The sequence below is a fragment of the Cyanistes caeruleus genome, chromosome 27 (genome assembly GCF_971803275.1).
Source record: "Cyanistes caeruleus chromosome 27, bCyaCae1.hap1.1, whole genome shotgun sequence".
NCBI lineage: Eukaryota > Metazoa > Chordata > Aves > Passeriformes > Paridae > Cyanistes > Cyanistes caeruleus.
In genome coordinates this window covers 2,968,770-2,996,012 of record NC_141727.1, presented here as the reverse complement: position 1 = coordinate 2,996,012, position 27,243 = coordinate 2,968,770, and the positions used below count along the sequence as shown (strand labels likewise).

General features: G+C 59.2%; 3 protein-coding genes across 6 annotated transcripts in view; all 3 read right to left on the bottom strand.

Annotated features, from left to right (window-relative positions):
• ZNF385C (zinc finger protein 385C) overlaps nt 1-5,396 on the bottom strand; it is a 60,759-nt gene extending 55,363 nt beyond the window's left edge. The window contains exon 1 of one of the 4 annotated variants that reach the window (XM_086864296.1): nt 5,214-5,396. In XM_086864296.1, coding sequence (XP_086720422.1) covers nt 5,214-5,250 — 37 coding nt within the window. In that variant the 5' untranslated portion in view covers nt 5,251-5,396. The remainder of the gene's footprint in view (nt 1-5,213) is intronic. The other 3 variants (XM_086864295.1, XM_086864297.1, XM_086864298.1) reach the window with 3 other exon arrangements.
• A 10,304-nt stretch (nt 5,397-15,700) lies between these two features.
• On the bottom strand, nt 15,701-19,935 carry DHX58 (DExH-box helicase 58). Its single transcript, XM_023942515.2, has 12 exons — nt 19,709-19,935; nt 19,431-19,632; nt 19,143-19,333; nt 18,826-18,942; nt 18,477-18,603; nt 18,214-18,396; nt 17,874-18,130; nt 17,614-17,763; nt 17,224-17,385; nt 16,770-16,960; nt 16,481-16,577; nt 15,701-16,243 (listed from the first exon to the last, which is right to left on the bottom strand). Exons 1-12 carry the CDS (start codon nt 19,874-19,876, stop codon nt 16,064-16,066), a joined length of 2,025 nt encoding a protein of 674 aa, XP_023798283.2. The 5' UTR covers nt 19,877-19,935; the 3' UTR covers nt 15,701-16,063.
• A 553-nt stretch (nt 19,936-20,488) lies between these two features.
• KAT2A (lysine acetyltransferase 2A) lies at nt 20,489-27,239 on the bottom strand. Its single transcript, XM_086864659.1, has 18 exons — nt 26,994-27,239; nt 26,283-26,406; nt 26,059-26,204; nt 25,603-25,692; nt 25,274-25,455; nt 24,548-24,739; nt 24,352-24,458; nt 24,105-24,212; nt 23,882-24,018; nt 23,539-23,747; nt 23,342-23,468; nt 22,981-23,091; nt 22,748-22,891; nt 22,389-22,503; nt 22,260-22,296; nt 22,062-22,125; nt 21,772-21,856; nt 20,489-21,551 (listed from the first exon to the last, which is right to left on the bottom strand). The coding sequence occupies exons 1-18, from the start codon at nt 27,210-27,212 to the stop codon at nt 21,358-21,360; spliced, it is 2,391 nt and encodes a 796-aa protein (XP_086720785.1). The 5' UTR covers nt 27,213-27,239; the 3' UTR covers nt 20,489-21,357.
• Between the last annotated feature and the right edge of the window lie 4 nt (nt 27,240-27,243).

Genomic DNA, 27,243 nt, shown 5'->3' with positions numbered 1-27,243 from the left:
CGTAACAGCCCGCAAAAATAAGCCTGGAGAGTTCCTAATACTTCTTGAAAATTTGGAGTTGGGATATTTATAGGCTCTGGCCTTGAGTGAGAGGAAGCACACCCAGCCCTGGGCAGGAGGGCTCGGAGGTGGAGGAACCTGCTGCGGGAGGGAGCCACTGTCTGACCTCAGCTCTCGCCCCCAGCCCGGCCAGCTGCCGCTCTGTGCCACTCCCAGCCTCCTGCTGGCTCCTTAACAAGCTTCCCTTGTTTGGGATTTTTATGGGTTTTTTTTCCTACAAGCATTTCAGGCTCCTCAGAAGAGCCCCTAGCCCAGCGCACAGAGCGGCTCTGTGCCTTCAGCCCTTCAAACAAGCGCAGAGCAGCAGCGCTTCCGACCAAGGCAAACAGCAGCCATGCCCCATCCCCTGGGCACGTGGCTGAGGAGGCTGAAGGCAACAAATCACACACAGTAACAGAGAAAGTTCTGGGGGAAAAAAACCCCAAGCCTCCGAAAATGTGCCAGAAGTTACCCACATCCACAAAAACCAGCAGGCTAGGGTGCTGCTCTGCTGGGATCCTCTCACCACCAGTGGTGGCCATTGGCATCTCTGCCACGTTGGTCCTGGTCCTGGCAGGGTCCAGAGAGCCTCTGGACACCAGGGCAGCATCACAGTGGCACCTGCCAGAGCCAAGTGACAATTGGCAAGAGGCATCATTGGTTCCATGTCTCTCCTGCTCCAACAGATAAAGGGAAATATCCTCCAATATCCTCCAAAAACCTCTTAGCCCTTTCCATGTGGTTGTACAAAGATGTGACCAAAGATGTCCCCAGGGCAGTGGCTGCAGAATTCTCCCAGTTCCAAGGCAGCAGAGCTCTCAGAGAACTAGGAGGTGATGGGAAGATGAGAACCCCCTCTGATCTTACACAGGCCAAACCCAGCCCACATTGAGCAGTTCCTTCATCCCCCGATGCAGAGCAAGACTGGCCAGATGTCAGAAACAGAAATACTCAAACTGGAGATGAGTGGCATCAGCCTGATTCCCAGCAGAGAGGCCCCAGCTCATCCCTGGACTGGTGAGCAGAGGCAGAGGAATGAGCAGAGCTGGCACAGAGCTGCCAGGATCCTGTTGGCCAGAGGAATCCAGAACCTCACCGTGGGAAGCAGCAGGGATGCCCAGCTCCCTCAGCACCCCGAGCCCAGCCACTGCTGCCTGACAAAGGTCCAGCAGCTGGAGCAGCTCCTGACTCCAGGCAGACACAGGCACAGATTAGGGCTTCACCTCAAAATGTTTCCTTTGCAATTTCCCAGTGATCTTTCTTATCAACTAATTAATACATTTCCATAATTAGGCCAGGGAAAATCACGACTCAGGAACATTCCCATTTCAAAGCAGCACAGATTTGTTTGGTATCGAGGGCTCAGAGCCCAAGCCAGAGCCAGGTTCCCCCAGAACCCTCCCCAAGGAGTGGGGCCCAGCCTGGGCTCACCCCTGCAGGGCCCCGCAGCCCCAAACCCACCCCCAGCCCCTCTCCCTGGCACCCTGCCGGGAATTCATCCTGGGGAAAAGGCTGTTTACATTGCAGGGGGAAAAGTGGTGTGTTTTATAAAAAACAGCCATAAAGGGCTCTCTGACAGTGAGGGATTCTCTGTGCCTTCAGCCCCTGTGGAGTCAGGAGTGCTGGAGGAAGCACCCACTCTGTCCCACAGACACGCAGAGCAGAGTTCCCCCTGTGCCCACAGCCTGGTGTACCTGTGCCAGCCCCGCTGCCATGGCCAGGGTGCAGCCAGGCTGGGCACATGGGCATCCTGATGCCTCTGAAACACCAACACCTGCACTGGGGGAGCACCAGGGAGGCTCCCACAGGACCTGGGGCATCCCATGCCCACAGAACAGCTCACAGCTCCTAAAACTGCAGGTTCCCTTTGATGACTGGCAAGTAAATTGCTGTATTTCTAAAGAGAAATGGAGCAGTTGTTACGGTGCAGCTGCAGCCTGGGTTTCCTTGAGAGCACAGACATAATTCCTGACAGGGGCTTTCTGACACAGAAATTATGGCGCTATTTTGGAGGCAATCTCAGAACATCATACTAAGAAACAGCCTTTGTACATCACAATATCGTTGCTAAATTGACAAATAGACCCTCATGGGCTTCATTATTCTGCTCTGGGTGCACATTTTTGCATTTTTATCATCCCTAGAAATGATTAAAGAGCTGCAGAACTGAGGGCTCTGGCTTTGGAAAACTCAAACTCCAGTTCTGATCGAGCTGAGGAACAGGAAGGGCTGCAGGGCTGGGAAAGGGAATCTTTGCCCCTGTGATGTGTAAATCGTTTTGGGGACTGCCCGGTGCTTCCACAGCAGATTTGCTTTTAGCCCTGGAAATTCACCAGTGTGAAGAAACGTGACTGACACATCCAGTACTGGATTGGGAAGGTCCTTGTTCAGTCAATAGCAGACTTGTGTTGTGCACTCGTAGAAACACATCGATCTCCCCAGGAACATTAGAGAGAAGCCAAACAAGAGGAAAATCCCCAGAAACACAACAAATAAGAGCCCAAAGACCAGGGTTCCTTTACCAGCCACCAGCTGATGTCTGAGGATGCTGGGGCAATGCTCAGGGAGTATTTTTGGGTTGGAATGGCTTGCCACAGCCAGGCGAGCTCCTGGTGCCGCTCTGCTGGGGCCACAGCATCACTCCAGGCTCTGCACATTCCTGCCAGCCCATGGGGATGAGCAGCAGGCAGAATGAGCTGGGGCAGCTCTGCCCTGTCCCTGTCCATGTCCCCTTTGGCACACTGACAGGAGCCTTGTCCTGGGACAGCTGGGAATGCTAACACGAGCCCCCATAAACAGTGCCGAGAACATCAGCGGGATGGGATGGGATGGGATGGGATGGGATGGGATGGGATGGGATGGGATGGGATGGGATGGCTGCCCTGATCCCACTGGCAGTGCACACTCCAGCAGGATGGTACCTCCTCACCTGAGCAGCCAGACCCCAACCCTCACCTACCATGGCCAGGACATGCAACCCCCCAAAGTGCAGCACTGTGATCTGAGGCCAGTGAACCACCAACCCACAAAAATATTTGTTACCCTTGGGACTATTTAAGCAGCCTCCCGATTTCTCCATCCAGAGGCTGCTGCTCTGTCAGTCGAAGAGCGCTCGGGTAGTGAGAGCAGCTGCTCTGGAGCCCCAGCCAAGCACAGCACGAGCTCAGGGAGGGGAGCTCAGGGAGGGGAGCTCAGGGATGGAGAGTCCAGAAAGGGGAGCTCAGGGATGGGAGCTCAGGGATGGAGAGTTCAGGGAGGGGAGCTCAGGGATGGGAGCTCAGGGATGGGAGCTCAGGGATGGAGAGTTCAGGGAGGGGAGCTCAGGGATGCCAGCTCAGGGATGCTCGTGTACAAGACTCCCAGTGGGAAGTCACAGCCTGGCATGACGTCACAGCCCTGCTAACGCAGAGCCAGGCTCTGTGCATTCACAGCCGGAGCCACAGCCAGGGTCACACTGGCCCTTTTTTCCAACGCACGTGGCAGAACAAGCACGAAATCCACAGCACATGGTATCATCACCCTGCCCTGAACTCTGCATATGGCGAGAGAGTTTCTGGTTGGCAGAATCACACTGGCAGCTACTGAGGGACCAGTACAGCTCCTCCATCCCCTCAGTGTTTGATGTTCCACCCAAACATCATTCAGCAAAGCCACTGGGCTGGATGCTCTGTCGGAAAACACCTGCAGTCACTTAAAAAAACTCAGTGGTGGTGGATTTGGATGGCAGTCACTGAGGAAACTCCCAGCCAGGCTGGCAGCCGGGACAGAGCCTCATTTATCCTCAGGCTGTCACACACAGTGGCACTGCCCATTGATGCTATTTTCAGGCACCGTGCCCCACATGCAGCTCACAAACATCTCCACTCTGCACTCAGACACCCCAGGTAAGCAGGGGGTGAAGCCAATGTGTGTGCAGGGCTGAGCAGGGCAGGACCAGCTCCTGCCTCACATTTTCACCCAGAACTGCAACTCAGAGGTGCTGCCATACTTTGTGGGACCCACAGACACATCCAGCCCTCTCAGGGGCAGCTCCAGCAGCAAGGTACCAGTGAGCTGGTGCTGATCCCTGCACTGGTGAATCAACCTGGAAACCCCTCAGAGCCTCCAGGAGTGCGATGCCAGGCTCTAGACCCCTCACCTTCACACAGAATCATCTCCCCTATTTAAGCAGCACTTTCAAATTTTGCTCTGCAAACAAATCGCAGCCTCTTGTGCCAAGATGTTGTTTTCCCACACGCCCATCCAGCAGGATCGGCGCTCACCGCCCTGCCATGGCGCTGCCAAGGGCAGGCACAGGCACATCCCTGTGCCGGGATCCGTGGGGCTCGCTCTGGGGCAGAACAAGCCCCAGCCCTGCCCACCCCGATGCAAACTCCTTAAAAGCTTCCCCCATAACTCGCTGCTGCTTCAAGTTAACAGCAAAGTCTATTGGTAATGGCCAGGGAAGAGCGGTCAATCTGCTGAGTGCGGATCCTGCTTCTGCCTCCACACTCCTGGAGCAGGGGACCCCGCTGCTCCCACCCGGAGACTCAGCCAACAGAAAGATCTTTTGTACAGCTCTCTGAAGGTCCTTTTCCATAAGAGCCAAGAGTCCCCGTGGAGGCAGCCAGAGCCTCGGCTCCATTCCCAGCACAGCTCTCCAAGTCCCGATCCCAGCATGGACGCGTGCAGCTCCAGGGAGGCGCAGGGTGTGCTGTGCACGCCGAGCAGCACAGCCGGGCCCAGAGGGGCCCAAGGACCACTCCACGGCCCCCTGTCCCTGCCGAGCCGCACACCTGGGCCACCGCCGCCCCCGGCCAGCTGCTGCCGCAGACCCCAGTCCGGCGCACACCCGTGGGGTCCCACGGCGGGGACCAGCCGGGGTTACCGGCACCCAGCGGGTCCCGCTCGGCGTGGGAACCTCAGCCCCGCGCCGGAGAGGGGCTGGCCTCGGGAAAGTTCCGCTCAAGAAGTTTCCATCCTAGCCTGACCCCTCCGGGGGGTCAGCGGGGCCGGGGCTCCGTCACCCGCCGGGACGGAGCGCAGGGAGCGGGGGCGAACATCCGGCCCCATCCCGATTCCCGGGGCCCCTCCAGCGCATCCTCCCCCTCCCGCAACTTTCCTAAGCCTGCAACTCCCCGTGCCCACAGCCCAGCCCCGCGGCCGCCGGTACCGGCAGCCCCCGCCAGCCCTACCTGCCCAGGCGCCCGGCTCGGCCGCCGTCTGCAGCATCCTCTCGCCGGCTTCTCGCTCCCGGCCGTGCGAGAGCGCTCTCGGAGGAGGAGGAGAAGGAGGAAGAGGAGGAGGAGGAGGAAGGGGGGGGATGAAGGCAGCGCGCGCGCCGCCGCGGTCCAACCCCCCCTCGGCGCCCGCACGGAGTGGGAGGGGGAACCGCGGCGGCGCATCCCGGTGCTGCATCCCGCAGCTGCATCCCGGTGCTGCACCCGCAGCTGCATCCCTGAGCTGCATCCCGCAGCTGCATCCCGGTGCTGCACCCGCAGCTGCATCCCGGTGCTGCATCCCGCAGCTGCATCCCCGAGCTGCATCCCGGAGCTGCACCCGCAGCTGCATCCCCGAGCTGCATCCCGGTGCTGCACCCGCAGCTGCATCCCGGAGCTGCATCCCCTAGCTGCATCCCCGAGCTGCATCCCCGAGCTGCATCCCCGACCTGCATCCCGCAGCTGCATCCCCGAGCTGCATCCCGCAGCTGCATCCCGGTGCTGCACCCGCAGCTGCATCCCCGAGCTGCATCCCCGAGCTGCATCCCGCAGCTGCATCCCCGAGCTGCATCCCGCAGCTGCATCCCGCAGAGGCTCGGGGGCATCCTCCTGTCGCGCAGCCCTCGGCCACGGCTGCCCGGGGCTGGGACGGTGGGAACACAGGGCCTGTCCAGGCCCTTCCCGGGGGATTTGGCAGGTGGGAAGGTGTGTGGTTAGACACACAGAGGAGGACACAGTGGGGAGGGCACCTGAATTTCAGGGTACTGGGATGCCGTGTGCAACCAGCAGCCCGGAGAAGAGCGGGTCGGGTCTCAGGGTCTCCAGTCCCACACCCTGAGTGGCAGCAGACAGCCCGGCTCTCCAGGGAGGTGGCATCGCCGGGGGCTGCAGTTCTTTGCCGATGGCAGAGCCCCTGTTCCGAGCCAGGCCCAGCAGGCAGCACGGAGGGACAGGACCCTTGGCCATGCCCGGGCAGCCCGGCTGCTCCAAGAGGGTGAAGGGGAGCCCGGGGCGGGATGGAGGGAGGGGGCCTGCAGGGAGGTGCTCCGTGCTCCTCAGCTGGAGCACAAGGTGCCGCCAGGCAAAGGCTCCTCTGCTGCCATGCTCCCACCTTGTGCTAAGATCAACAATTTTAAGTGCAAAAGTCTGAGCTGGCCTGTCGCTGTCATCATTGTTAATATTTTAGCAGCTCCGAGAACCTTTCAGCGGGGCCACACAGTGCTGACACAGGAGAGGAGATATAAAAGTGTCCTGCTGCCCCAAGGAATATGCTGTCTAGACACGTTATATAATCACATTTTGCCCTCCGCCAGGACACTTTGCAGAGGATCTCAAAGCACTTCCCAAAACTGCTAATTGAGCTTTGGAGCCCAACTGGGAGGGAACTGCTCTGGCCAAGAGCCCTCTCCTCTGGAGAAGGTACCCAGGAGCTCCTGTGTCCCAGAGCAATTGCCTGCTCACAGCTTTGCCTCTGCTAGAACACGGAATTGATGCTGAGAGGCAGAGGTGTGACTGGCCCCGTGCTGTTGCTGGCAGAGGCTGGAGGCTGCTGAAGTGGGGGCAGAGCATGTGCTGCTCCAAACCCCTGCAAGCCCACAGGAGGCTCCAGGGCCACCAGCGGCCAGGGAGGGGGAAGCCAGGAGCGGGGAGTCCCAGTCTGAGCTACCTCTGGGTCCACAGATCCTGGAACACAAGCAGGCGGCCCAGCAGCAGCAGATCCCACCTGTCCACACCAGGAGTCCCTTTCCCTGCTGCTGTCAGAGTCAGGTCCCCAGGAGCAGCAGTGTGGCACCACTGAGCCTCATCCTGGCTCATCATAAATCACTTTGGGTTTTCAGAGCCCTTTTGCCAAAGCTCGGTGCATTTGTTTGCTGTGCCATCTGATTTGCACAATGTAGGATGTTGGTTTTTTTCCTCCCTATAAATAATTACAGCTGCTCTAATGGATCTCAAACTTTACAGTACCTTGGCTGTCAGGAGCCTGATGATGATGGTGTAGCTTTCTTCTCCAAGGAGCAGAGGCATGGCTGGGGCTCCTCCACACTTTTTTCATTTACTTGAACCCTTTCAGCCTCATCCTGCCTCCACCACAGTGCAGGGAAGGGACTGCACTCCCCTTCCAGGCACAGGGATCCAGAATTGCAGAGATGAGGCCTCTTACCTGACCCACAGCTCCCAGCATTCCAGCACTGGGGAGCACGGATGCATTTCTTCCTTCCCATGGGAACTCTGGCTTGACTCTTCCAAGGGCAGCCCTTCACATTGCTTCCCCCCGAGACACTGTTTGTGCCAAGACCACAGTCACCCTCAAACATTTTGGTTTGCTGCAGATATCTCCAAAGCTGAAGACAAAACACTAAACATAGAGAAGGTCATCTCCAGCTGCAGCACCCTGAAGAGCCATGGGACAGAGCAGCAGAAGGCACAACACACCCAGCCCCTCCAGCACACTGCAGTTGCTCACAGAATTTCTCCCAGCCCCATTGTCTGTTCTGTACAGCAACTTTGTGCACTTGAAGAAGCAGAAATGAGCCTCTGAGGAAACAGGATTGGGCACTGCCAGGAGGGAGGGAACTATGAGGGAATGGGCACTGCCAGGAAGGAATGGGCACTGTCAGGGCAACCTTCCTCTTTCATCATGTTTCTGGAGCTCAGCAGCTCTGCTTTCAGTAAACAGGGAATTTTACAATTACACCAATGTTCTACATCCTTTGGCAGCTCTGACATCCCCCCACACAGGGAGGAGCTGGCGCTGCCCAGGGACACTGTGGTGGCACCTTTCCAGTGATGGGTAGGGGTGACAGGCTGGCCCAGCCATGATGCTGTTGAGACATTGCCAATCCCAAATATGGAACCACAGCACCCCAGGGAAGGAAGATCCCTCCTGCAGCACCCACTGGGGTCCCATGACACCGGCTGGCTGCAGTGCCCAGCTCTCCATGTGCAGTTAGAGCTGTCTCCTTCCTTGGCACTGCGCAGCAGCCACCAGCACCACGCACAACTCAGGCTCCTGGCTACCGAGGGCCATGGGAGACAGGTGGGCAGAGGAGGGGCTGTGCTCAGGGCCCAGCCAGGGTCCCACAGCCAAGGAAGGTCAGCGTGGGGTGATTCAGGCCCAGCTCCACTTTCCAGGAAGGCTCTCTGGCTCCTCGGCCACTGTGCTGAGCCGTGCCAAGCTGCTCCGGCAGCTGCCGTGGTCGTTCAGCAGCTGTTGAGCTGTAATTGCTCATTGAGTCATAATTTATTTTTTTTTTTCCCAGTGAAAGCAGCAGTGTCAGGGAATTAAAATCTTTTCAAAAGCCCATAAAGATTTCATAAACGTTTCAGAGCCAAATCAGGGGGGGTTTAGCACCTTCACAGCCAGGACACAGGGAAGGCGATGACGAGACCAGCAGTGGAACACTTGACAGCTGTAACTGGTTAAAGGAACAACAGCACTGGGCAGCAGCAGCCCACAGAGAGCTGCCAGAGCAGCCTGGCACGGGGCAGAACTGGTCCCCAGTCCATGGCCTGGGTGCAAGGGCCCAGCTGGGCTCCGGGTGGTTCAATTCACCTTGATTCCCATGACACGCTGCTGACATGGGTTGTGGGATGCTGGGATGTGACACCACAGCACCTCCAGACTCCAGGAAAGCAAAAAGCTGACATGGGGGGAATGCAGCTGCAGCAGCCTCAGCAGCTTGGCTCTCTCCTGTGTCTGATCAGCTCAACCAGCAGTGACCCAGCCCTGGCCAGCTGGGGAGTTCAGCCCCACATCCAGCGTGGGTGAGGGGCACTGGCCCCACAAACACCCGTGTTTGGATTCAGACCAGCCTGAGGCGTCCTCAGAAGCAAAGGTTTGCACTCTGGAAGAGTTGTACACATGGAATAAGCTTTTCCACTGCTGCAGCTCTTTCCACATGAGCAGGTGCTTGCAGGTGACGGAGGCACCGCGTTCCCACTGGCAGCCCCTGCACCAGCCCGGGCACCGCTATTTATAGCCTGAGTGCGGAGCTGCCTTTGATGGTCTCTCTCTGAGCTCTGCAAAATATCTGGGCCAGGCACACGCAGCTTCCCCAGCCCTGCTCTGCGAGAACACACTTCCCAAGGAAGGACTCAGGGGTGCTGGATGAGCCCAGCTTGGAGGGATTGAAAGGGGAGAAGCCATGACCCCACAGCCCGACAGAGCTGGACTGGGGTTTGCACCCCAGGATCTGCACAGCCACATCAGCAGGGTGATGTTAACCCTAACCCCAACCCCAATCCTAACCCTAAAGCTAACCCTAACTCGAACTCTAACCCTAACCCTAACCCCACCCCATGGGCACCACAGGCAGCACAGCCTCATTCTCTAACTGGGGTGCAGAAACAAGAGCACAAATGGGTCAAAGCTGAGCCGAGCACCCATTTGAGCACCCATGGGTGCAGGAACTCCCCAGAGCTGCAGAGGTAAACGAGGGACCCCCAGCACCTCTCACCAGCATTGAGCATCACTTTGAGAGGCACCTGAGCGACAGAGGCACCAATAACTCATTGTTAGGGGAGAGGCTGCTGTTATTTTATGGCCGTTGTTATTTCCTTCCCATTGTAACTTTTAATTAAAATCTATGGAAGGCCGATAACTGCTCCCTCTGCATAATTGCAGAGAGTAAATTTTATTATATAGGAAAGTGGTTTTAATTTTTAATGGACTTATTTTTAAGGAAGGCCAACACTTTGAAGGGATCTGTGAGCTCCAGTAACGTTATCAAAGGCAAGAAGAGGGACAAAGATGGGTTTATTACCTGTTCCCCATAAAACTGTTATTTTAGGGGAGTTTTGTGCTTCCTCCTAATGAGAGATGAATTGCACCAGCTTCATTTGCTGTAGGAGGAAAATTAAAATGAAACTGATAAGAGCCCAGCCTCTAGCTCCTGACTTACCTCCCAATTATAAATGAAAGCTCACAGGCATTCCAGAGATGGGGCTTGATGTCTACATTAATTATAAATAAATTATCTACACTTAATGTTTAAATGAAATTTCAGATAAAGCTTTATATTTAGAAAAGCGTTGCATCAGTGCATAAATATTTATGCAAGGAGTCTGGGTGAACTGCGGCTGCTTCAGCGTGACATGGCAGCAGAGCTGGAGCAGGGAGCCTTGGCTGGGTATTGGGAGGAAGCAGCGCTGAGCCCACCAGGAGGGGAACAGGACAGTCAGGTCCTAAACCCAAGCCTCCACTGGGGTTTGGAGAGGGGAGGTGATGGGACACTCTGGGCCCATGTCAGCCTGACATTGCCAGAGCAGCAGCCTGTGGCCAGGGAGGGCAGTGACAGTGACAATCCCCTGTGCTCCCAGCTTGCTCCAGCCCTCAAGGCCCTGTGGCAATGTCCCACGGGACCCCTGGTGGTGCCAGGGCTGGGGTGAGCTTTAATGCAGCCAGAGTGGAAGAGGAGAAATTTGACAGGCCACAGCGGAAAGCTGTGTGGAAAAACAGCCAGGGAGAACAAATAAAATTCATTGAAATTGTTCAGCCCCAGTCACAGATGAGGTTCCAGGCAGGATCTAGCATCCGGAGCAGCCACCACTGAGGTGGGATATCACCCCTGAGGTGTGAGCCTGTGCCCACACTCCTGGCCAGCCCCAGGATCTACTTCATGCCATCAAAATCTGGGATACAGCAGCTTTCCAGGGCCATGAATGCATTCGCCTGACTTTTTTTCTGATGCCTGAGACAGAATTCCTGTCAGGAAGAACATCCCTGTCACAGAGAACATCCTGGCCAGGGCAGAGCATCCCAGCCAAGGAGAACATCTCAGCCAAGGAAAATATCCCAGCCAGGGAGAACATCCTTGCCAGGGAGAACATCCTTGCCAGGTGTACACATGACCCACCAGCGAGGGCTGAGCAGGCAGAGCCGGGCGCAGTTGGCCCAGGAATTTCAGCAGGGTCACCTTTGGTATCGCAGCGCTGCACAGTCCTCGTTCTGCAACGGGAGCAGTATCTCATTTCTTCCTCAATTAGCTCCTGATTATCAGTGTCCCAGGGCCCCTTTCCAGTCTCTGTTTAATGCACCATTAATAATTCATTTCTCAGATAGCAGGAACGCAGCGCGAGGCTGGGGCTTTGTGACTAATACGTACCAGAGCAACTCTCATCTCCAAGGGACAAATGAAGGCAACAAAAATAAAGTGGAAGAATCAAAGATAATATGTTTTGTGGCCTTTAATCAAACACTGCATAACGAGTTTGATTACTCAGGTGAAGAACACACGCGTATGCTGGGCTCTCATGCCTCACCAGCATCGTCCCCATCCCACTGCCTTCCCTGGCACAGAGGGAAGTCGAGGCACCTCGAGTTAAAACTAGGGCTGTCCTCCTCCCAGGGTTAGAGATTTAGGTATGAACTAGACCTTTCCTCAAGCTGGAAAATCCCAGGACCAGATTTGCCGGTGCCCAGCAGAGGCAGCGCAGTCGCTGAGGAGTTGCACGCATGCTGGCAGCTGCACATTAAGTGTGACGGGTTTCTGACAGATCCAATTATAAAGCCAGGTCTCAGCAGAATTGCAGCCCTAAGATTTAGTGCATGAAATTTTGTTTGGGAGTTTTCAGATATCGCAGCTCGTGCCAGGGGTCCCGGCAGGCCCCAGACTGTGGCAGCACCTGCCAGCTGTCCCTGGCTCTTACCCCACCGTGCTGCATCCCCCCTGCCACATCCTGCCAATGCCCAGCCCAAACACAGTCACCAAAAAATGGCAAGAAAGGAGAGTGGCCATCCCCAGCAGCACTGAGGAAGGCAGGACCTGCAGCTCCTCTGTTCTTCTGCCCCACAGAGACGTGCCCTGGCCCAGGGACTGTCCCTGCCCCTGCACAGTCACTGGGATCACGCACAGGGCTGTAAATCACTTGACTCCCAGTAGTGAGGATTGGCTCGGGCCCTTCCACACAGCCCTAGAATGGTATTTTTAGCCCTTTCCTAGAAAAACAAGGTGGGCATGTGTGATGGTCCTGTTCTCAGCTGACCAGGGACTTGGCTGCCCTGGGGATGCTCCTCAGAGGAAAGCAGCTAAGAAACCTCCAGGGACCAAAATATCTGGGCCAGCGAGGCCATAGGGATGTGAGCCCAGCTGCTCCCACAGTGCACTGGTCTGAAGAGAGGTCAAGTCTCCTTGCCAGGCATAGGGCTGTTGTGCCCCAGCCAGTGCTGCACGAGCTTGTTCCATCAATCCCCAGGATTAAGTTTGTTTTACTTTTTCTAAGCAGCTGAGAGCACAGGGTTGTGCCCCAGTGCTGACAGGGGACCCTGGGACCCAGGTGGGCACAAAGCTTGGGATGAAAGCTGCACTGCTGCCATCAGATCAGAGCAGCATCACCATTCCCTGGCTCAGGAACCCAGGAGCTGTTGGGAAAAGAGATTTGCCTTTAGATCCCCTAGGCTGTTCCATCCTCTGCCATCCACAGCTGAGCCCAGGCTGGCAGGAGCAGGCAGAAGGACGGTGCTGGGGGGCTCAGTGACTGTGGGGGACTGGAGTCTCCCCAGTGCTGGCTTTTGTACCCTCCTGGGGACACCCAGTGAAGGGTGCAGCCCTTTCCCCAAGCCGGGACAGCTCCTCTGCACTGGCACCTCATGGTTGGGCTGGTGGGATCCACATGAGGCACAGGCTTCAGCAGGCACCCGAGTGCCACCCGAGTGCCACCTGAGTGCCACACAGCAAGGACACCTCCCTGATCCCCCTGGCACAAGCAGCCCTGGTGGTGCCAGCCTCATCCCGGTGCTCCCACCCTGGCCTGGGCAGGTGCCTGGCGGTGCCACGGGCCCGGCTGGGATCTCACGCTGCGTGCCAGGGAGCTGTTTGAACCTAAGCAGAATAAACCTGCAGTGATTATATTTCCTGCCTCCCGCTCGGGGCGCCAGGGAAATTGTTTGATGCTAATCCCCTTGTTTAATCCAGCAGCATCCTGACATGCGAACAGTCAGGATTAACTCCCGGCAGGGCCGGGTGGGACAGGGAACCCCCGCACGCTTTGTGGGCTCCCGTGAGCTCCTGGCAGCGGAGAAGAGGAGATGCAGGAACAAAATGGGGAGAGGGCTTCTGGGTTTGGGCATCCAATTCCTCCACTGCAAGCACTTTTCTGAAGGATGGAATTTCCCCTGGTACAGAGAAGGAAAATCCAGCTGTCCCGGGAAAAGGCACCTCAGGGTCTGATGTGCTCGCGGGCTCTGGAAGAGATACTGTGCAATAGCCAGATTTTTAAATGTGCCTGGGAAGCAAAATTCAGTTCCCATCCCCCTCAGCCAGGATGCCACCGGACTCCTGCTGCTCATCCTGCTGCTGCCTGAGCCAAAACCATGAAGCAGGATGGAGCCACCCACAGGGCAGGACCCCCAGCGCCAGGCATCTCTTTGAGAAAGGTGCCTGGGGTCCTGCTTTGTGCCCTCCTTGCTGCAGACCTGCCCTGGATTTCAAATTTCAATCTGCCTGACTTTATCTTTCAGCCCCAGTTCTCATTATTCCTCTCTCTGTTAAAGTTAAAGAGCCCTTTAATACCCAGCAGTTTTCTCCCCAGGAAGATGCTTGCATGCTGTAATCAAATCACATCTCAGACTCCTTCCCGATAAGTCGAACAGGCTGAGCACTAAGTCCTGCTAAACACCAGCCTGGGGAAAGGGCTGACCTGAGGCACTGCCAGGTGGAGGAGCCGGAGGTTTTCCAGCTGGTGCCTTGGGAGGGGAATCGGTGCTTTCTGACACACTGATGACAAATGAAATGAGCTGTGAAGAATAAATTGCTGCATTACCCTGACTCTGTGAGCACACCCGGCTGCTGGGGGCACGGGAGTGCTGGGGCAGGAGGCCACAGGCGTTCCTGGGGCTGCTCCCGTGCTGGCAGCCTGTGGGCCAGGGGCAAACCACGCTGCTTGTGCCAGCAGAACTTGCTGCAGCAGCTGTTTGCTGCGGGGCTAATGCTGCCCATCTCTGCTTACAGCCAGCCAGTCGTGATGGCCGGAACGTAAGGGCTCTGGGGAGCTGAGATAAGCAAAGGTGCTTCGAGCCACAGACTTCTTCCAGCCTGGGGATTTGGCCACAGGAGGCTGGCTCTGAAGGATGCCAGCCCTGAAGGATGCTGGCTCAGAAGGATGCAGGCTCTGAGGGATGCCAGCCCTGAAGGACACTGCCCAAGGTCGCAGTGCCGATCACTGCAGCTCAGCTGCTCCCTGCCGCCAGGCCCAAGGTGACCGAGCCCCTGGGAAGGAGAAATACGATGTGGCTGATGTTAAACCAGGGACACAGGGGGAAGAACAAGCAGGGGCTGGATACAGACCCACTTGCAAAACCCACAGAGACTCACAGTGCTGTCCTGGCCACGTATCCCATGGAGTCAGCTGCACCCCCTCAAAAAGGGGGAAGTTTTGTTACAGAAATTCTGGTTTGGGGCACCCAAGCTGACAGACAGATCTACCAGGGCTGGGGAGGGGTTGCAGCACCCAGTGCTGTGGGCACCCACTGGGCTAACTCACAACCTCAATTCTCCAAGCACAAATCAGGGCAATTTGAGCTGAGCAAAACGGTCTGGGGTCCCTGGGGAGGGATCCTGCCTAGGGAGTGGGAGGAGAGGCCATCCCATCCCACAAGGAGCTACAAATAACTCGAATGGCCTCATTACCCAGTTTCCGATGAACAGGAGCTTGGTTTCCCCAGGGCCATCTCCACCTGCAGGCGGGCTGTGTGTGCCTGACACTGCGGGATCCTCTGGTACCAAAGTCAGGCAGGAGCAGGACTCTGTTCCCTGCCCGTGTCCTCGCCCTTCTGCAGCTCCTCCCCACCGGGACCTGCCGAGCACCGGCGCTGATTACCGGGGGCCGGGGGGGGTTCCCCGGGCCAGCACCGAGGAGTGGGGCAGGATCCCGGGGGGAAGGGACAGAGGCAGCTGCAGCCCCCTGTACTCACCGGAGCATCCCCCGGTTCCCCAGGCATCCCCCGGTTCCTAGCACATCTCCCGGTTCCCCCGGGATCGTTTCCCGTTCCCCGAACACTCCCGGTTCCCCCGGGATCGTTTCCCGTTCCCCGCTCTCCCCAGCCCGGCCCGGGGCTCCCTCCAGCGGCCCGGCCGGGGAGCGCGGGCGCTCCCGGTACCGAATCCCGAAGCCGGCCCGGTCCCCCCAGCCCGGTCCCGGTCCCGAGTGCCCCGCAAGCCCCGCGGCTTCCCCGAAGCTCGGACGCAAAACCCAGGGCGCTCCCAGGTGAGTCCGAGGGGACCCCAGGGGCTGCCCCAGAGGGGTTTAGGCTCGTTCTGCACCTCGGGAAGGTTCGGCCTTGGATGGGTGGGAGGGATGAATCGCTCAGGCCGCTGTCTGGGGGTGGGATAGAGCCGGGACAGCCTCACAGACCCCACTGTCCTCTGGAGACCCCCGTTCTGCTGGCACAGGGTACAGCGGGTTCTGGCTCTAGGGCCATGGCCCCCCTCGCAGCCTCAGCCCAGCAGCTCTTGCCACCCTGCCCCTTCAGTCCAGCATCTGTGTTTTTAATGGACACACATCAAATTCTTAAATCAGGCTGGAGAAGCACTGTCCTGGACCCACAGAAACGGATGGTTCTCCTGGCAGGGTTGAGAAGGCAGCAGCATGGAAAGCAAGGAAGGGTTTGGATGATTTTCCATCCCAGCATCTCATCCTTTCTACATGGGTGCAGCAAAGCTCCTTCAGCAGCCATGGGCTCCAGCTAGGGACACGCTGCTGGGGCTCAGAGCAGCGAGGAGGAGAGGAGCGAGCCGTGGCTCTCTGTCCAAGGGTCCAGGAAGCCTCCCCTGTTCATGTAGCACCCTGGAAGTGCCCTGTGAATATTCCTGTTCTGAACAGAGCCTGTGCTAGAAGGACAGGCTGCAGGTGTCAGAGCAGTACTCCAGGTAGTCAAACGCCTTAATGGGGAACGTCACAGAGCCCCACTTCTTGTACCTCCTCTTCTCTTCTGGTGTCTCCACCACGAAGTTTTTGATGCAGAGGATAGGCAGCTTTACCTGCCGGTACAGCATCTCCATCCCCCAGTCCTGTGTGGGCAGGGAGGAGACAGTTACACACACACAGCGTCCCCAGGGCCACGCACACAGCGATGGGACAGCTCGTGCTCCCGAGGCATGTCCTTCCTTGGAGCCAGCCCGTGTCCATGTCCCACAGCACACACGTGACACATGCATGTGCAGCTGGGAGCTGGGGCACAAGGCACAGCCCTTCCTGTCCCTCCTGCTCTGACTGGGCTGCAGACACAGGGGAATTGTGGAGCTCACCTGGCTGCAGGCTTTGCAGGAGATACAGCAGCCGGGCTCCCAGTCCTTGAAAGTCCGCTGGAACTGTATTTTCCCAGAGGAAACTCTGTAATACGACCTGGAAGGAAAGGGTCACCAGACACTAAGGACGATGGTCCAGGGGACACAAACAGGGCAGCACAGGTGCTCCCGTAGTCCAACAAAGTTCCTGCAATCTCCCTGTACCAAGGTCCATGAGAAAGAGCTGGCAGCTGGCTGGTGCTGCCCTCACCCATCTGCCTGCTCACCACTCCCCATGTGAGACTCCTACCCGAATTTGGGGTTGATGTTGACGTGGTGCATGCCCTCGACGGTGCGGATGTCGCTGCCGCGGCACACGGCCGTGTTGCAGTTGACACAGTACAGGCGAACAGCGTCCGGGTCGTGCAGCTGCCGCCGCTTGCTGATCCTGGCCTCCTTCATCAGCCAGCTGGCCACGGCCACCTGCTGCAGCTCCTGGATCTGGGGTGGGGACAGGGGTCAGCACAGGACTGCAGGCAGGGACAGATGGCAGACACGGCAAATCCACGGCTACCAAGGGATGTGTCATCCCAGGAGCACAAGCCACAGGGCAGGATGGGCACACACTGCCCTGTGCCCCTCACACAACCCCATGCCAGGATCTGGTGCTTCCCTGAGACAGAGCAGGCAGCCAAAAGCAGGGTGCAGAGGGGAGCAAGAGCTGCCTGGCCCTGCCAGTGCCCACAGCAGCACCCAGTACCCACCTTTTGGCAGTACTCCTGCTCAGGCATGGCTTGCACTGCCTGAATCGCCCTCTTCATGAGCTCCACCAGGTCCTCATTGAGCAACTCTCGGATCACTTCTCTGCTGTTGGCTTTGGCAAGGACCGAGTAGACGCTGTTCTCAGCACGGGCACGGCCCCGGGCCTGCAGGGCAAAGTCCAAATGTTGCAGTCAGTAGAAGGACACAGCCAAGCCTTCTGTGCTACCCTGTGAGGATTGAGCCACCTCCCACCCTCCCCTGTGCCTTGCCAAGGAGATGTTCTGCTGGGCTCATCCCCAGGGAGCTGCCTGCAGGGAATGCAAGAGCCCCCGTGTCCCACTCCCCCAAGCTTTGGGGGATCCTGGCAGGGCCAGAGGGAGCCGGGGCAGCACCTGCACCATGGCGATCTCATTGGTCATCAGCCCATAGCGGACCACAATGTTGCACTCGGGGATGTCCAGGCCCTCCTCGGCCACACTGGTGGAGAAGAGAAGGTTGAGGGCTCCCTCACGGAACTGCTTGATCACATCCTGCTGCTCATTCTGTGTAGACAGAGGGGTGATGCTTCAGCAGCTGTGTAAGATTCTGAGGCCTGGGCAGCACCCGCAGCACCCCAAAATGTGCCAAGTGGGGTCAGCCTTCCTCCACTCACCTGTGTCATGTGCCTGGTCTGGTTGCTGTAGCCGGCGCCGGTGAGGACAGCAGCCCTGATGTGTTGCCTCTGGAGCGTGGCCGTGGTCTGCAGCCAGCTGAACAGGCTGTGGGCACTCTGCCTTGTCTGGGTGAAGACAATGCCACGAGAAGTTCCCAGAGGCTGAAAGTGCTCACGCAGGATCTCCTCCAGCCTGCCCAGCCTGGGGTTCTCATAGCGGTGGTCCCCGGCAAGTGCCTGCAGGCTCGCCCTGTTCTCTGCACAGGTGAGCGGGGTGTCAGGGACACTCCCTGCGCCCAAAATGCAGCCAGCATCACCCCCCTCCAGGCCCCTCTGTTACCCTCAAACATGGCAGTGAGGAACTGTTCAGTGGGGCCCTTCTTATCCTTCTCAGCGCTGTAGAACTGCTGGAGGCACTGGAAGGCGTCCACCATCCGCACGGCGTCACTGATCAGCAAAGCGTCGTTGTATTTGCGCAGGTGCAGGGCACACACCCGCGTCTTGCGACAAAACATCTCTGCAGCTGGAGGGGCCAGGGGACACCGCAGTCACAGCCTGTCCCCGTGGCTCAGCCCTGCCACACCCGCACTGCCACCCCCTCACCTCTCTTCTCCAGCTCCACAATGCGCTGCTCGTAAATCTGCGTGCCGAAGTTCTGCGGGAGATCCGGCTTCTCCATGAACTGCTGGATCTGCACCATCACCTTCTTCAGCTGCTCACCAAAGGGGTCCTGGGAGCAGGGAGGGGCTCAGGACCCGGGAATTGTGGCTGCTTGCATGGCAGGACCCAGACAGTTGCAGGATCCCCCAGCACCAAAGCTCTGGGTTAACTGATTTTGCACACTGGCCTGAGTGAAGCGGATGAAGGGACACAGCCCCTCACCCAGCAGGGCTTGGGGGTCTCATCTCCCACCCAGTGAGCAGCCCCATGGCTCTGAGCAGCTGTCCCTCACCTGCTCTCTCTCCTGGCACAGGTCATACTGCTTCTTGGGTTGGGGGACATGGCTCTGCGGGTGCTGCACCTCGTCCTGCACCGATGTGATCTTCTCAGTGTCCAGGTTGGCACAGATCTGAGAGGGAAAGACCCTGCTTCCACCCTGAGCCCAGCAGCCCAGGACAATGCTGTGCGTGGTGCTCACTGGCAAGCTGGTGAGTTTGGGGACGACACCTTTGGGCTGCCCAGCACCCACACACCTGTCCCCATCCCAAGGGACACCCTGCTGAAGCCCAGGGCGAGCTGTGCTGAAGCAGGACGGGGCACAGGACGCACCTGCAGGATGTGCTTTACAGCCCCCTCAAAGGATGTTGCCCCCCCAGTGCCAGGGGATGCCGTCAGCCCCAGGACCTGTGGCAGGTCCTGCTCCCCGCTGAGCTTGCGCTGAAGGTATCTCAGCATGATCTTGTTGTAGACGGCGTCCTTGTGCGTGTGGTGGCACTCGTCTATCACCAGCAGTGAGAAATCTGCTCCGGGCCAGGGAGGGGAGCGGGGTGAGACGGTTGCTCAGCTTGGGGGCTCAGCCACAGCCGTGGGGCCAGCAGTACATGTGGTGTGGCCTACCTGTCAGCTCCACGTGCGTGTCCTCCTCCGTGCTGACCAGGGCGTTCTGCAGAATCTGGGCTGTGCAGATGACAACGTCGCTCTTCTTCACCAGCATGGCAAAGAAGGTTCTGTGGCTGGTGTCCCCACTGATGGACACCACCTTAAAGGTGTCCTGCAGTGCGTGGAACTCCTTCTCGCTGTGCTGCTCCACCAGGTGCACCTGCGCCCACAGGAGCACCCTCAGCAGCGGCCGGGATCCCCGCCGAGGCTCCCGCGGTGCTGGGGCAGGGCAGTACCTTGTTGACAAGCACGGCCACCTTTCCGCCCCGCCGGCTCTCCAGGTGCCGCCGGCACACGTGGACGGCTACGCGGGTCTTCCCGGCGCCCGTGGGCAGACAAACGATGCTGTTGCGGCCGAGCAGGGCCGGGGCCGCCGCCTCCCGCTGGTACCCCCGGAGCTCCATTCCCCGCAGCCGGGACCGCTCGGGAATCGAAACTGGAGGCGGCGCATCCGCCCGGTCCCGGCGGGGCGGGGCAGGGGGAGGGCCCGGCAAGGGGGCAGCCACGCCGAGCCGAACCGAACCGAGCCGAGCCGAACCCAGCCGAGCCGAACCAAACCCAGCCCAGCCGAACCGAGCCGAGCCGAACCCAGCCGAGCCGAACCGAACCCAGCCGAGCCGAACCCAGCCGAGCCGAGCCGAACCCAGCCGAGCCGAACCCAGCCCAGCCGATCCGAACCCAGCCGAGCCGAACCGAACCGAGCTGCCCGCCCGGCCCGGGGAGCCCACCCTGGAGCCCCGGCTGCAAACTGGAGCCGAAACCAAAACCGAGTGGAGCTCCCGCAGAACCCCCCCGCCCCTGTGCCCTGGCCTGTCCGGGACCCCAGCGCAGCACCGTGCACCCCAACCAACCCCTGCACCCCAGTTCTGCCCAGGGCACCCCAGCCCATCCACCGCGATCTTCACACTCTCCCCATCCCGAGCTGTTCCTGCTCCCCTCCCCAACGCACTCTGGAGCATCCCAGGTTGTTCCCTTGCCTACCACGCTGGGGTGAGCCCCAAGAATGGAGCTGGGGCTGCACAAGGACATTTATTTTAAAAAAAAACCCAAAACAAACCAACGAAAACACCAGTCAAGTGGAATGGGGGAGTAGGGGGCAGGGAAAGGGAAAGGGGTGGGGGGCACGAGGAGGTGGGAGCAAGGGGGGAGACAAGCAGAGGTGGCTGCCAGCCAGAGCAGAGCAGGGAGCAGAGGCCAGCACAGCACCGGGCAGCCACCTTCCCTGGCACTCAGAGGGGCAGGACTGGGGCTGGCAGCCTCCCACACCCCAGCTGGCAGCAGGGGCAGGCAGGGAGGATGTACAGGCAGAGAAGGCAGACCTGCCCCGGGGGGAGGGAAGAGCTGACAGAGGCAGCAGGAGCTGGGTGTGCAGGGCAGAGCCCCCTGCCCAGCAGGACCCTGGCCCAGGAGCAGCACCGCTGCGGGCAGCACAGGGCTGACCCCGCCGTACATTCAGTGTGAGGGGTAGGGGCTGCCTGTACGTGGACGGAGCAGAAGCCAAAGCACTTGTGTACCCCTGCCCTGTCACAGGGAGTCAGGGCAGAAGGCACGATCCCAGGTGAGGGGATGCACAGGGGTCAGGGGGCTTCCCCTCCCCAGGCAGAGGCAGGAGCTCAGTGCTGTCCCTGCCCAGGGCAGGTTCTGATGAGGCAGCTCCAGCCTCACCCCTATTCCCTGGGAGAGGCAGCCAGAGCACCCCAGGGATAAAAGCACCGACCCCCCAGCCCCTGTGGCTCCCCAAGAACGAAAGCCCAGCTCCCCAGGCTGCTCAGCAGCACCAATCCCTCCAGCAGCTCCTACCAACAGAGTGGGGGCTAGATCCCACAGGAGCCCTGTCCCTCCCATGGGAGGGCCAGTGGCCACAGCAGGTCTAGGCCAGCCCCCACTACTTGTCGATGAGCCCCCCCTCCTTGAGCTTGAAGTAGAAGAACTTCTCGAGGGTGTTGGCACACTTGCAGTAGTCGCTGTCGGGCGGGTTGTACTCGCGGCAGTTGGTGATGATGCGCTGCAGGTCGGCGATGAACAGCTTCTTGGTGACATAGTAGCGGTTCTTCAGGCGCTCCGTCATGGTCTTCAGGTCTGTGGGTGGGGAAGGGTCAGACCCCTCCCTCCCCAGGCCTCTGCAACCCCCAGCCACTGAGCTGGACACCAACCACGTGTCCCAACTCATTGCTCTGTCATTGCTCTGGGGTGGAATAGCCTGAGGCTCCCACCACCCCAAACATGAGTCCCCAGCACTGATCCGACTATTAATGTGGGGTTCTCAGCCTGTCCTGGGAGGCTGGACACAGCAACCTACCAATGGGGAAGCGGATGATTTCATAGTAGTCTGGTGCTTCTGACTTCTTCACCGGCTCCATGAAGGGCCACGCACTGGGGTGGGTCTGGGGAGAAGTGGGGGGCAGTTGGAGCAGTGAACACACAACCCCTGCTCGCCCCAGCACTCAGGGGTCCTGCTCCCCCCACACCTCGGTCCCCCAGCAGTGCCCCAGGACAAAGCCCTGTACAGCTCATCCCACGGGAGCAGCTCTGAGCTCTGCCTGTCAGGCAGACAGGCACCCCAGAGTGAGGGTCCTTTCCTGCCCACACCTTGATCTGGGCCAGGAGGTTCTTCAGCATGTTGTAGAGCTGGTCTGGGTCCTTCAGCTCCTTCCTGCATGACAAAGCCAGTTCCCATCAGCCTCTCTCCATTCCAGGGCCAGGAAAATGCCAAGACTGAGGCACAGCCTGAGCTGAGCCCCCAGCCCTGCTCCTGCAGGTCTACCCCCACCCCCATGCAGCACTCACCCCTTCTCCTTCCCCAGTGGTTTCCATCCTGTTTCTCCTGGAAGACAAATGTCAGTGTCAGCATGTCTGCACTGCAGCCATGGGGAGGGAGGACAGCACCGTCCTGCCAGATTCCCTGCCAGGACTCACGGATGCCAGGGACGCTCTCGATGGGGATCTGCCTCACGCCCTCCTTGAAGCAGGTCAGGCCTGGGTAGACTTTACGGATCTGGGCCTGTTTCCTCTCAATCAACTTCTTGATGATCTGCAGGGAATGGGGGTTAGAAGGGAGCAGGTAAGTGGGGGCTACAGGATGCTCCCGTGATGTGGGACCCCACAAACCCACCATGCAGGGCCAGAAACAACCCTGGCCGGTGTCAATGCCACCAGTGCCCCCTTGCTGCCCTGCAACTCTGCTCTCAGGGCCAGCACAGCCCCACACCTCTCCTCTGCCTTCAGGGGGTAGCTGGCAGCACCCACCTCCCCTCCTGCCCACCCTTGGGCTGTACCTCCTTCTGCTTCTTGATGATGTGTGAAAGCTCAGTGTAGGGGATGCGGGGGTTCAGCTCACACTCCATCAGGGTCGCCCCCTCGTAGTCCTTGATGTATCCCAGGTAGCGGCTCTTGGGGACCTTGATGTCCTTAGAAAAGCCCTAGGAGAGAGGAGCAGGTGGGAGGGGGTAGGTGGAAGAGGGCAGGTGTGCAGCAGAGCTGGGGGCAGCTCCTAGGGAAAGGAGCCCACCTGCTTTTTGAAGTAGCCAATGGCGTACTCATCTGCATAGGTGAGGAAGTAGAGGATGTTGTGCTTGATGTGGTACTCCTTCAGGTGGTTCATCAGGTGTGTCCCATAGCCCTTGGGAAAGTACCATGAGACAGGGACCCCCCCCCAGGCAGCCCCAGTTGGGATAAACAACCCCCTCCCACTCATGGAAATGGCAGCTGGAAGATGTCCTGGAGCAACCACCACTGCTTGGGGTTGGCCAGTGCTGAGCAAGTCTGACTGCCCAAGGGGCTGGGAAAGCCCTACACAAGCTACAGAGAGACCATCCTGCCCACGCCAGGCTTTGGGGGGCACACGTGAGTGCGCATCTCCCTGCTCTCACCTTCACTTGCTCATTGGAGGTGACAGCACAGAACACAATCTCCGTGAAACCTTGGGTAGGGAACATGCGGAAGCAGATGCCCCCGATCACTCGTCCGTCCTTGATCAGTGCCAGGGTCTTGTGCTTCCTGCGGGCAGCACGGCCGAGGGTGAGGGGAGCCCCCCACACCAGCCCCCCCGCATCCCCCAGCCACGCACGGGTCAAAGACGAGGCGAGTGATGTACTCCTTGGGCATGCGGGGCAGCTGGTGTGAGAAGACATTCTGCAGCCCCACCAGCCACATCAGGATCTTCTTGTTGGATTTCTGTGAGAGCGAGTTGCCGATGACGTGGAACTCGATGATGCCGCGGCGCTCCTCCAGCCGCGCCGTCTCGTCTCGCGCCGCGTTGGCCGACAGCAGGCTGGTCTGGGGGCACGGGAGGGGATCACTGGCCCTGCACACCCTTTGTTGTGCAGCCCCACTCCACCCTGGCACACTGGGGAAGCAGCTCTGTGGGCCCTGGAGAGGACCAGAGCCACCCCAGCATCCGCAGCCCATACCTCGGGGCCCAGCATGGCAGCAGGGTCTGTGATGGTCAGCATGACCTCGTTCACCAGCTCCATGGGGATGTCTCCCATGACACGGATCCGCTTGGCATCCTCCAGCGTCAAGCTCTCAGGTAGCTTCCGCTTCTCTCCTGGGATGGGAGCAGAGCGGCACATGCAGTGCTGGGAGGAACCATGGACAGTTCCAGCTCTCTGGCGTGGGCTAATGGGACCTTACCTGGCAGGGCCTCTGGGGTGCTGGAGTCCAGGCTGGCAGCTGAGCTGCTGCTGCTGAGCTTCTTGCTGAAGAGAGGAGTGGTGGGCACGGCAACGGTGCTCACCACAGCTGCAACAGACCCATGGTGCCCATGACCGCTGGAAAATGCCTCATCACGCCATGGCAGCCCAGCCACCGCCACTGCTCAGCCACACCCTGACCCTTTATTCCACAGCCCCCAAACACCGGGAGCTGCTTCCTAAAATACCTGGGCGAGACACCAGCTGGGCACCCTCTGCAGCTGGCACTGTGAAATCAGCCTCCCAGATTGGAGAGTTCTCACCGTAGATCTCCTCCTCCAGCATGGAGAGGAACCTGGAAGGGAATGGCACATCAGCATGCAAGCACCCCAAAAGAGGAGTCCCCTCAGCGCTCCAGCTGCCATCTCCACACCGGGCACCTACTTGGGGAAGTGGGTGAGGATCAGTGTCCGCTTCTCCGGCACCAGCTTGTCCTTCTCCACCCGGAACTTCTCCAGCAGCTGCCGGCGGGTCACCGTGAAGATGGACTTGAGGAGGCTGCGCCCAAAGACGTGGGTGGTCTCATAGCGGGGCAGGCTGTCACAGCTCTGTGGCACATGGCAGTAGCACAGCCACCTGTGGGACAGGAAGGGGCTCTGGTGACAGGGCCAGAACCAGACCCCAGAGCAACCATATCCCTGCTGGGCCAATGCTGCTGGGAGCAGGGGCAAGAAGAGCAGGTGGACACAGGGTACAGCTGACCATTAGAAACACTGACCCCACTGGGTGCCTGCTCTCCTACTGGACTGACAGTCTGGGAGAGCTGGGGAGAGTCCTGGGAGTTAGACCCCAGGGGGGCTGGCTCAGTGGCCCCCTGTTACCGCTGAAGATCAATAGATCACGCGGACACAGGTCGAGGTGTGGTGCAAGAAAGAACAGAGTTTATTTTTCCTCCCAGGATTTATAGGCTTCTGACCATGGCCAGGGATTGGATGGTCAGGATAACACTTTCCCCCTACACTGGCCATGAGAGATGTCCATCACAAGACGTGTAACAGAAAGAATGTACACATATCTATGTTTATAGTTACTGTCCTGGGAAAGTCTTTAGGAAACTATGTTAGCAAGCTCAGAAGCTGAGTTTTCAGGGCGACAGCCCCCTGCCCTCACCTGGTGTAGTTGACCTTGTAGGTGGCCACGTCGTCGTTCTGGGAGCGCTGACGGAACTGGGATGGTGTCTCCAGCTTCCAGTAGTTGAGGCACAGCAGGAACATCTTGGAGAGCTCATACATGGTCTGGCGCTCCTTGGGTGGCAAGTGGCTGAACTTGTACTGCACAAAATTCAGGACTCCCTGCGGAGAGGACAGGACAGTGGGAGGGTGCCAGGGGCTGCTCTGGGCTCTTCCATGCTACCTCCCAGAGAGTGAGGGGACCGTGCAAGAGCAGCAGAATGCAGGACAAGTCATCAGGGCAGGGCACGAGCCTGACAGCAGCCTCACCTGCTCAATGTTCGGTTTCTCAAAGGGGGGGCTCCCCAGGGACCCCTCGACCACAGGCTGGCTCATCTGCAGGATGCACTTCCGCAGCAGCTACAAAGACACCGTCACACATGGTCAAAAGAGTCCCAGGAGCTGCATGCTCCAGGAATGGTGGAGGTGGCTGAATGCTGCCATGGGGCTGCTCCAATTCCTGCAGCCAGGAAGGCACCAGTACTGCCCTGGGAGCACACCCATTCATCCCCTAGAAACTGCCCCCCTAGGGAATTCAAGGCCAGGAGAGCAGTCACTCCAGAAGAGGGTCGGCATTCCACAGCTGGGCTGTGGATGGTTCACAGCCCCAGCTTCAGCACGAGCTCCAACAGAGCAGAAACAGTGGGATAGTCCCCGCTCCCCCACAATGACCAGACAAATCCCCCCATGAGTGGGGCAGTGAGACATGCAAAGCCCCAGACGCACCTTGAACAGGTAGAAATACACCTGCTTGGTGTCCGTGTCCTCCTCCTTGTGCACTGACATGAACAGGTTCTCCACGTCCACCACCATGCCCAGCAGACGGTTGATCTCTTCCTCCGAGACGTTCTCCAGGTGGGACACATGATCCGCTGTGCCGGAGAGAAAAGCACCGTGAGGCCGAGGGATCAGCACCGCTCGCCCTGCCCAGGAGGTCCCTCAGGAGTTACCCAGGGCATGGCCACAGCTCCGGCACGCTTCGCTCAGGTTGGTCACCGGCTGCTGCAGGTCCATTCGAGGGGCTGTGGGGGGGTTTGGGTTCTTCCAGCCATTGCACTTGCAGGCATCGTTGGCCTGGGATGAGGGACAGCAGTGGTGGTTGCAGTGTCCCACGCACTGCTACATGCTGAGGCTGCCGCCTTCTGTGGCCAAAGGATTTCCCTGGCTCACACCAGCCCCTTTTCACCCAGCTCAGCTTTTCTCAGCCCTCACCCTGCATCAGCCACCATCCCAACACTCCTCCATGCAGCCCCAGGACACTGCAGCCCTTGCCCAGTGACATCCCTGCACGTCCCTTGGATAACTCAGCACTCTCTTCCTGCACCCCTTGCCTGCACACAGCACAGCACCCCCGTCCTGCACCCCATGTACATCCCAGCACCCAATCCCGCATCCTTTGTCCACGTATTCCTTGCACTCGCCCTCCTGCACCCCATAAATTTCCCTCCTACACCCACAAACGTCCTTGCAACTCCCTCCTGCACCCCCCACTCAGGTCAGCACCCTCGTCCTTCATCCCGCACCCATGCACAGCACTGAACCTCCACTCCTCTATCCCCTGCACCCCGTCCTGCACCGCCCACCCGTGCCCGTCCTTGCATCTCCCGTTCCTGCCCAGCCTCGAGCCCCACCCGCTGCCCTCCCGGTGCCGCTGTCCCCACCTTGCAGGCCGAGAAGACCCCCAGCTTCTCCAGCTTCTTCCCGCGGGGGAACCCCCGCACCTGCGCCTTGCGCTGACTCGCCCGCTGCTGCTGGCTCAGCCCGGGCCGTGCCGGGTCGCTGGATCCCGCTCCTCCGGCCGTTCCCCCGCTCGCCCCCGCCGTTCCCGTCCCCGGGCCCGGCGGGGGCCGCCCGGGCTGCGAGGCCTCCGGCTCCGCCATGCCGGGCCCGGCGTGCGCCCCGCGCTCAGTG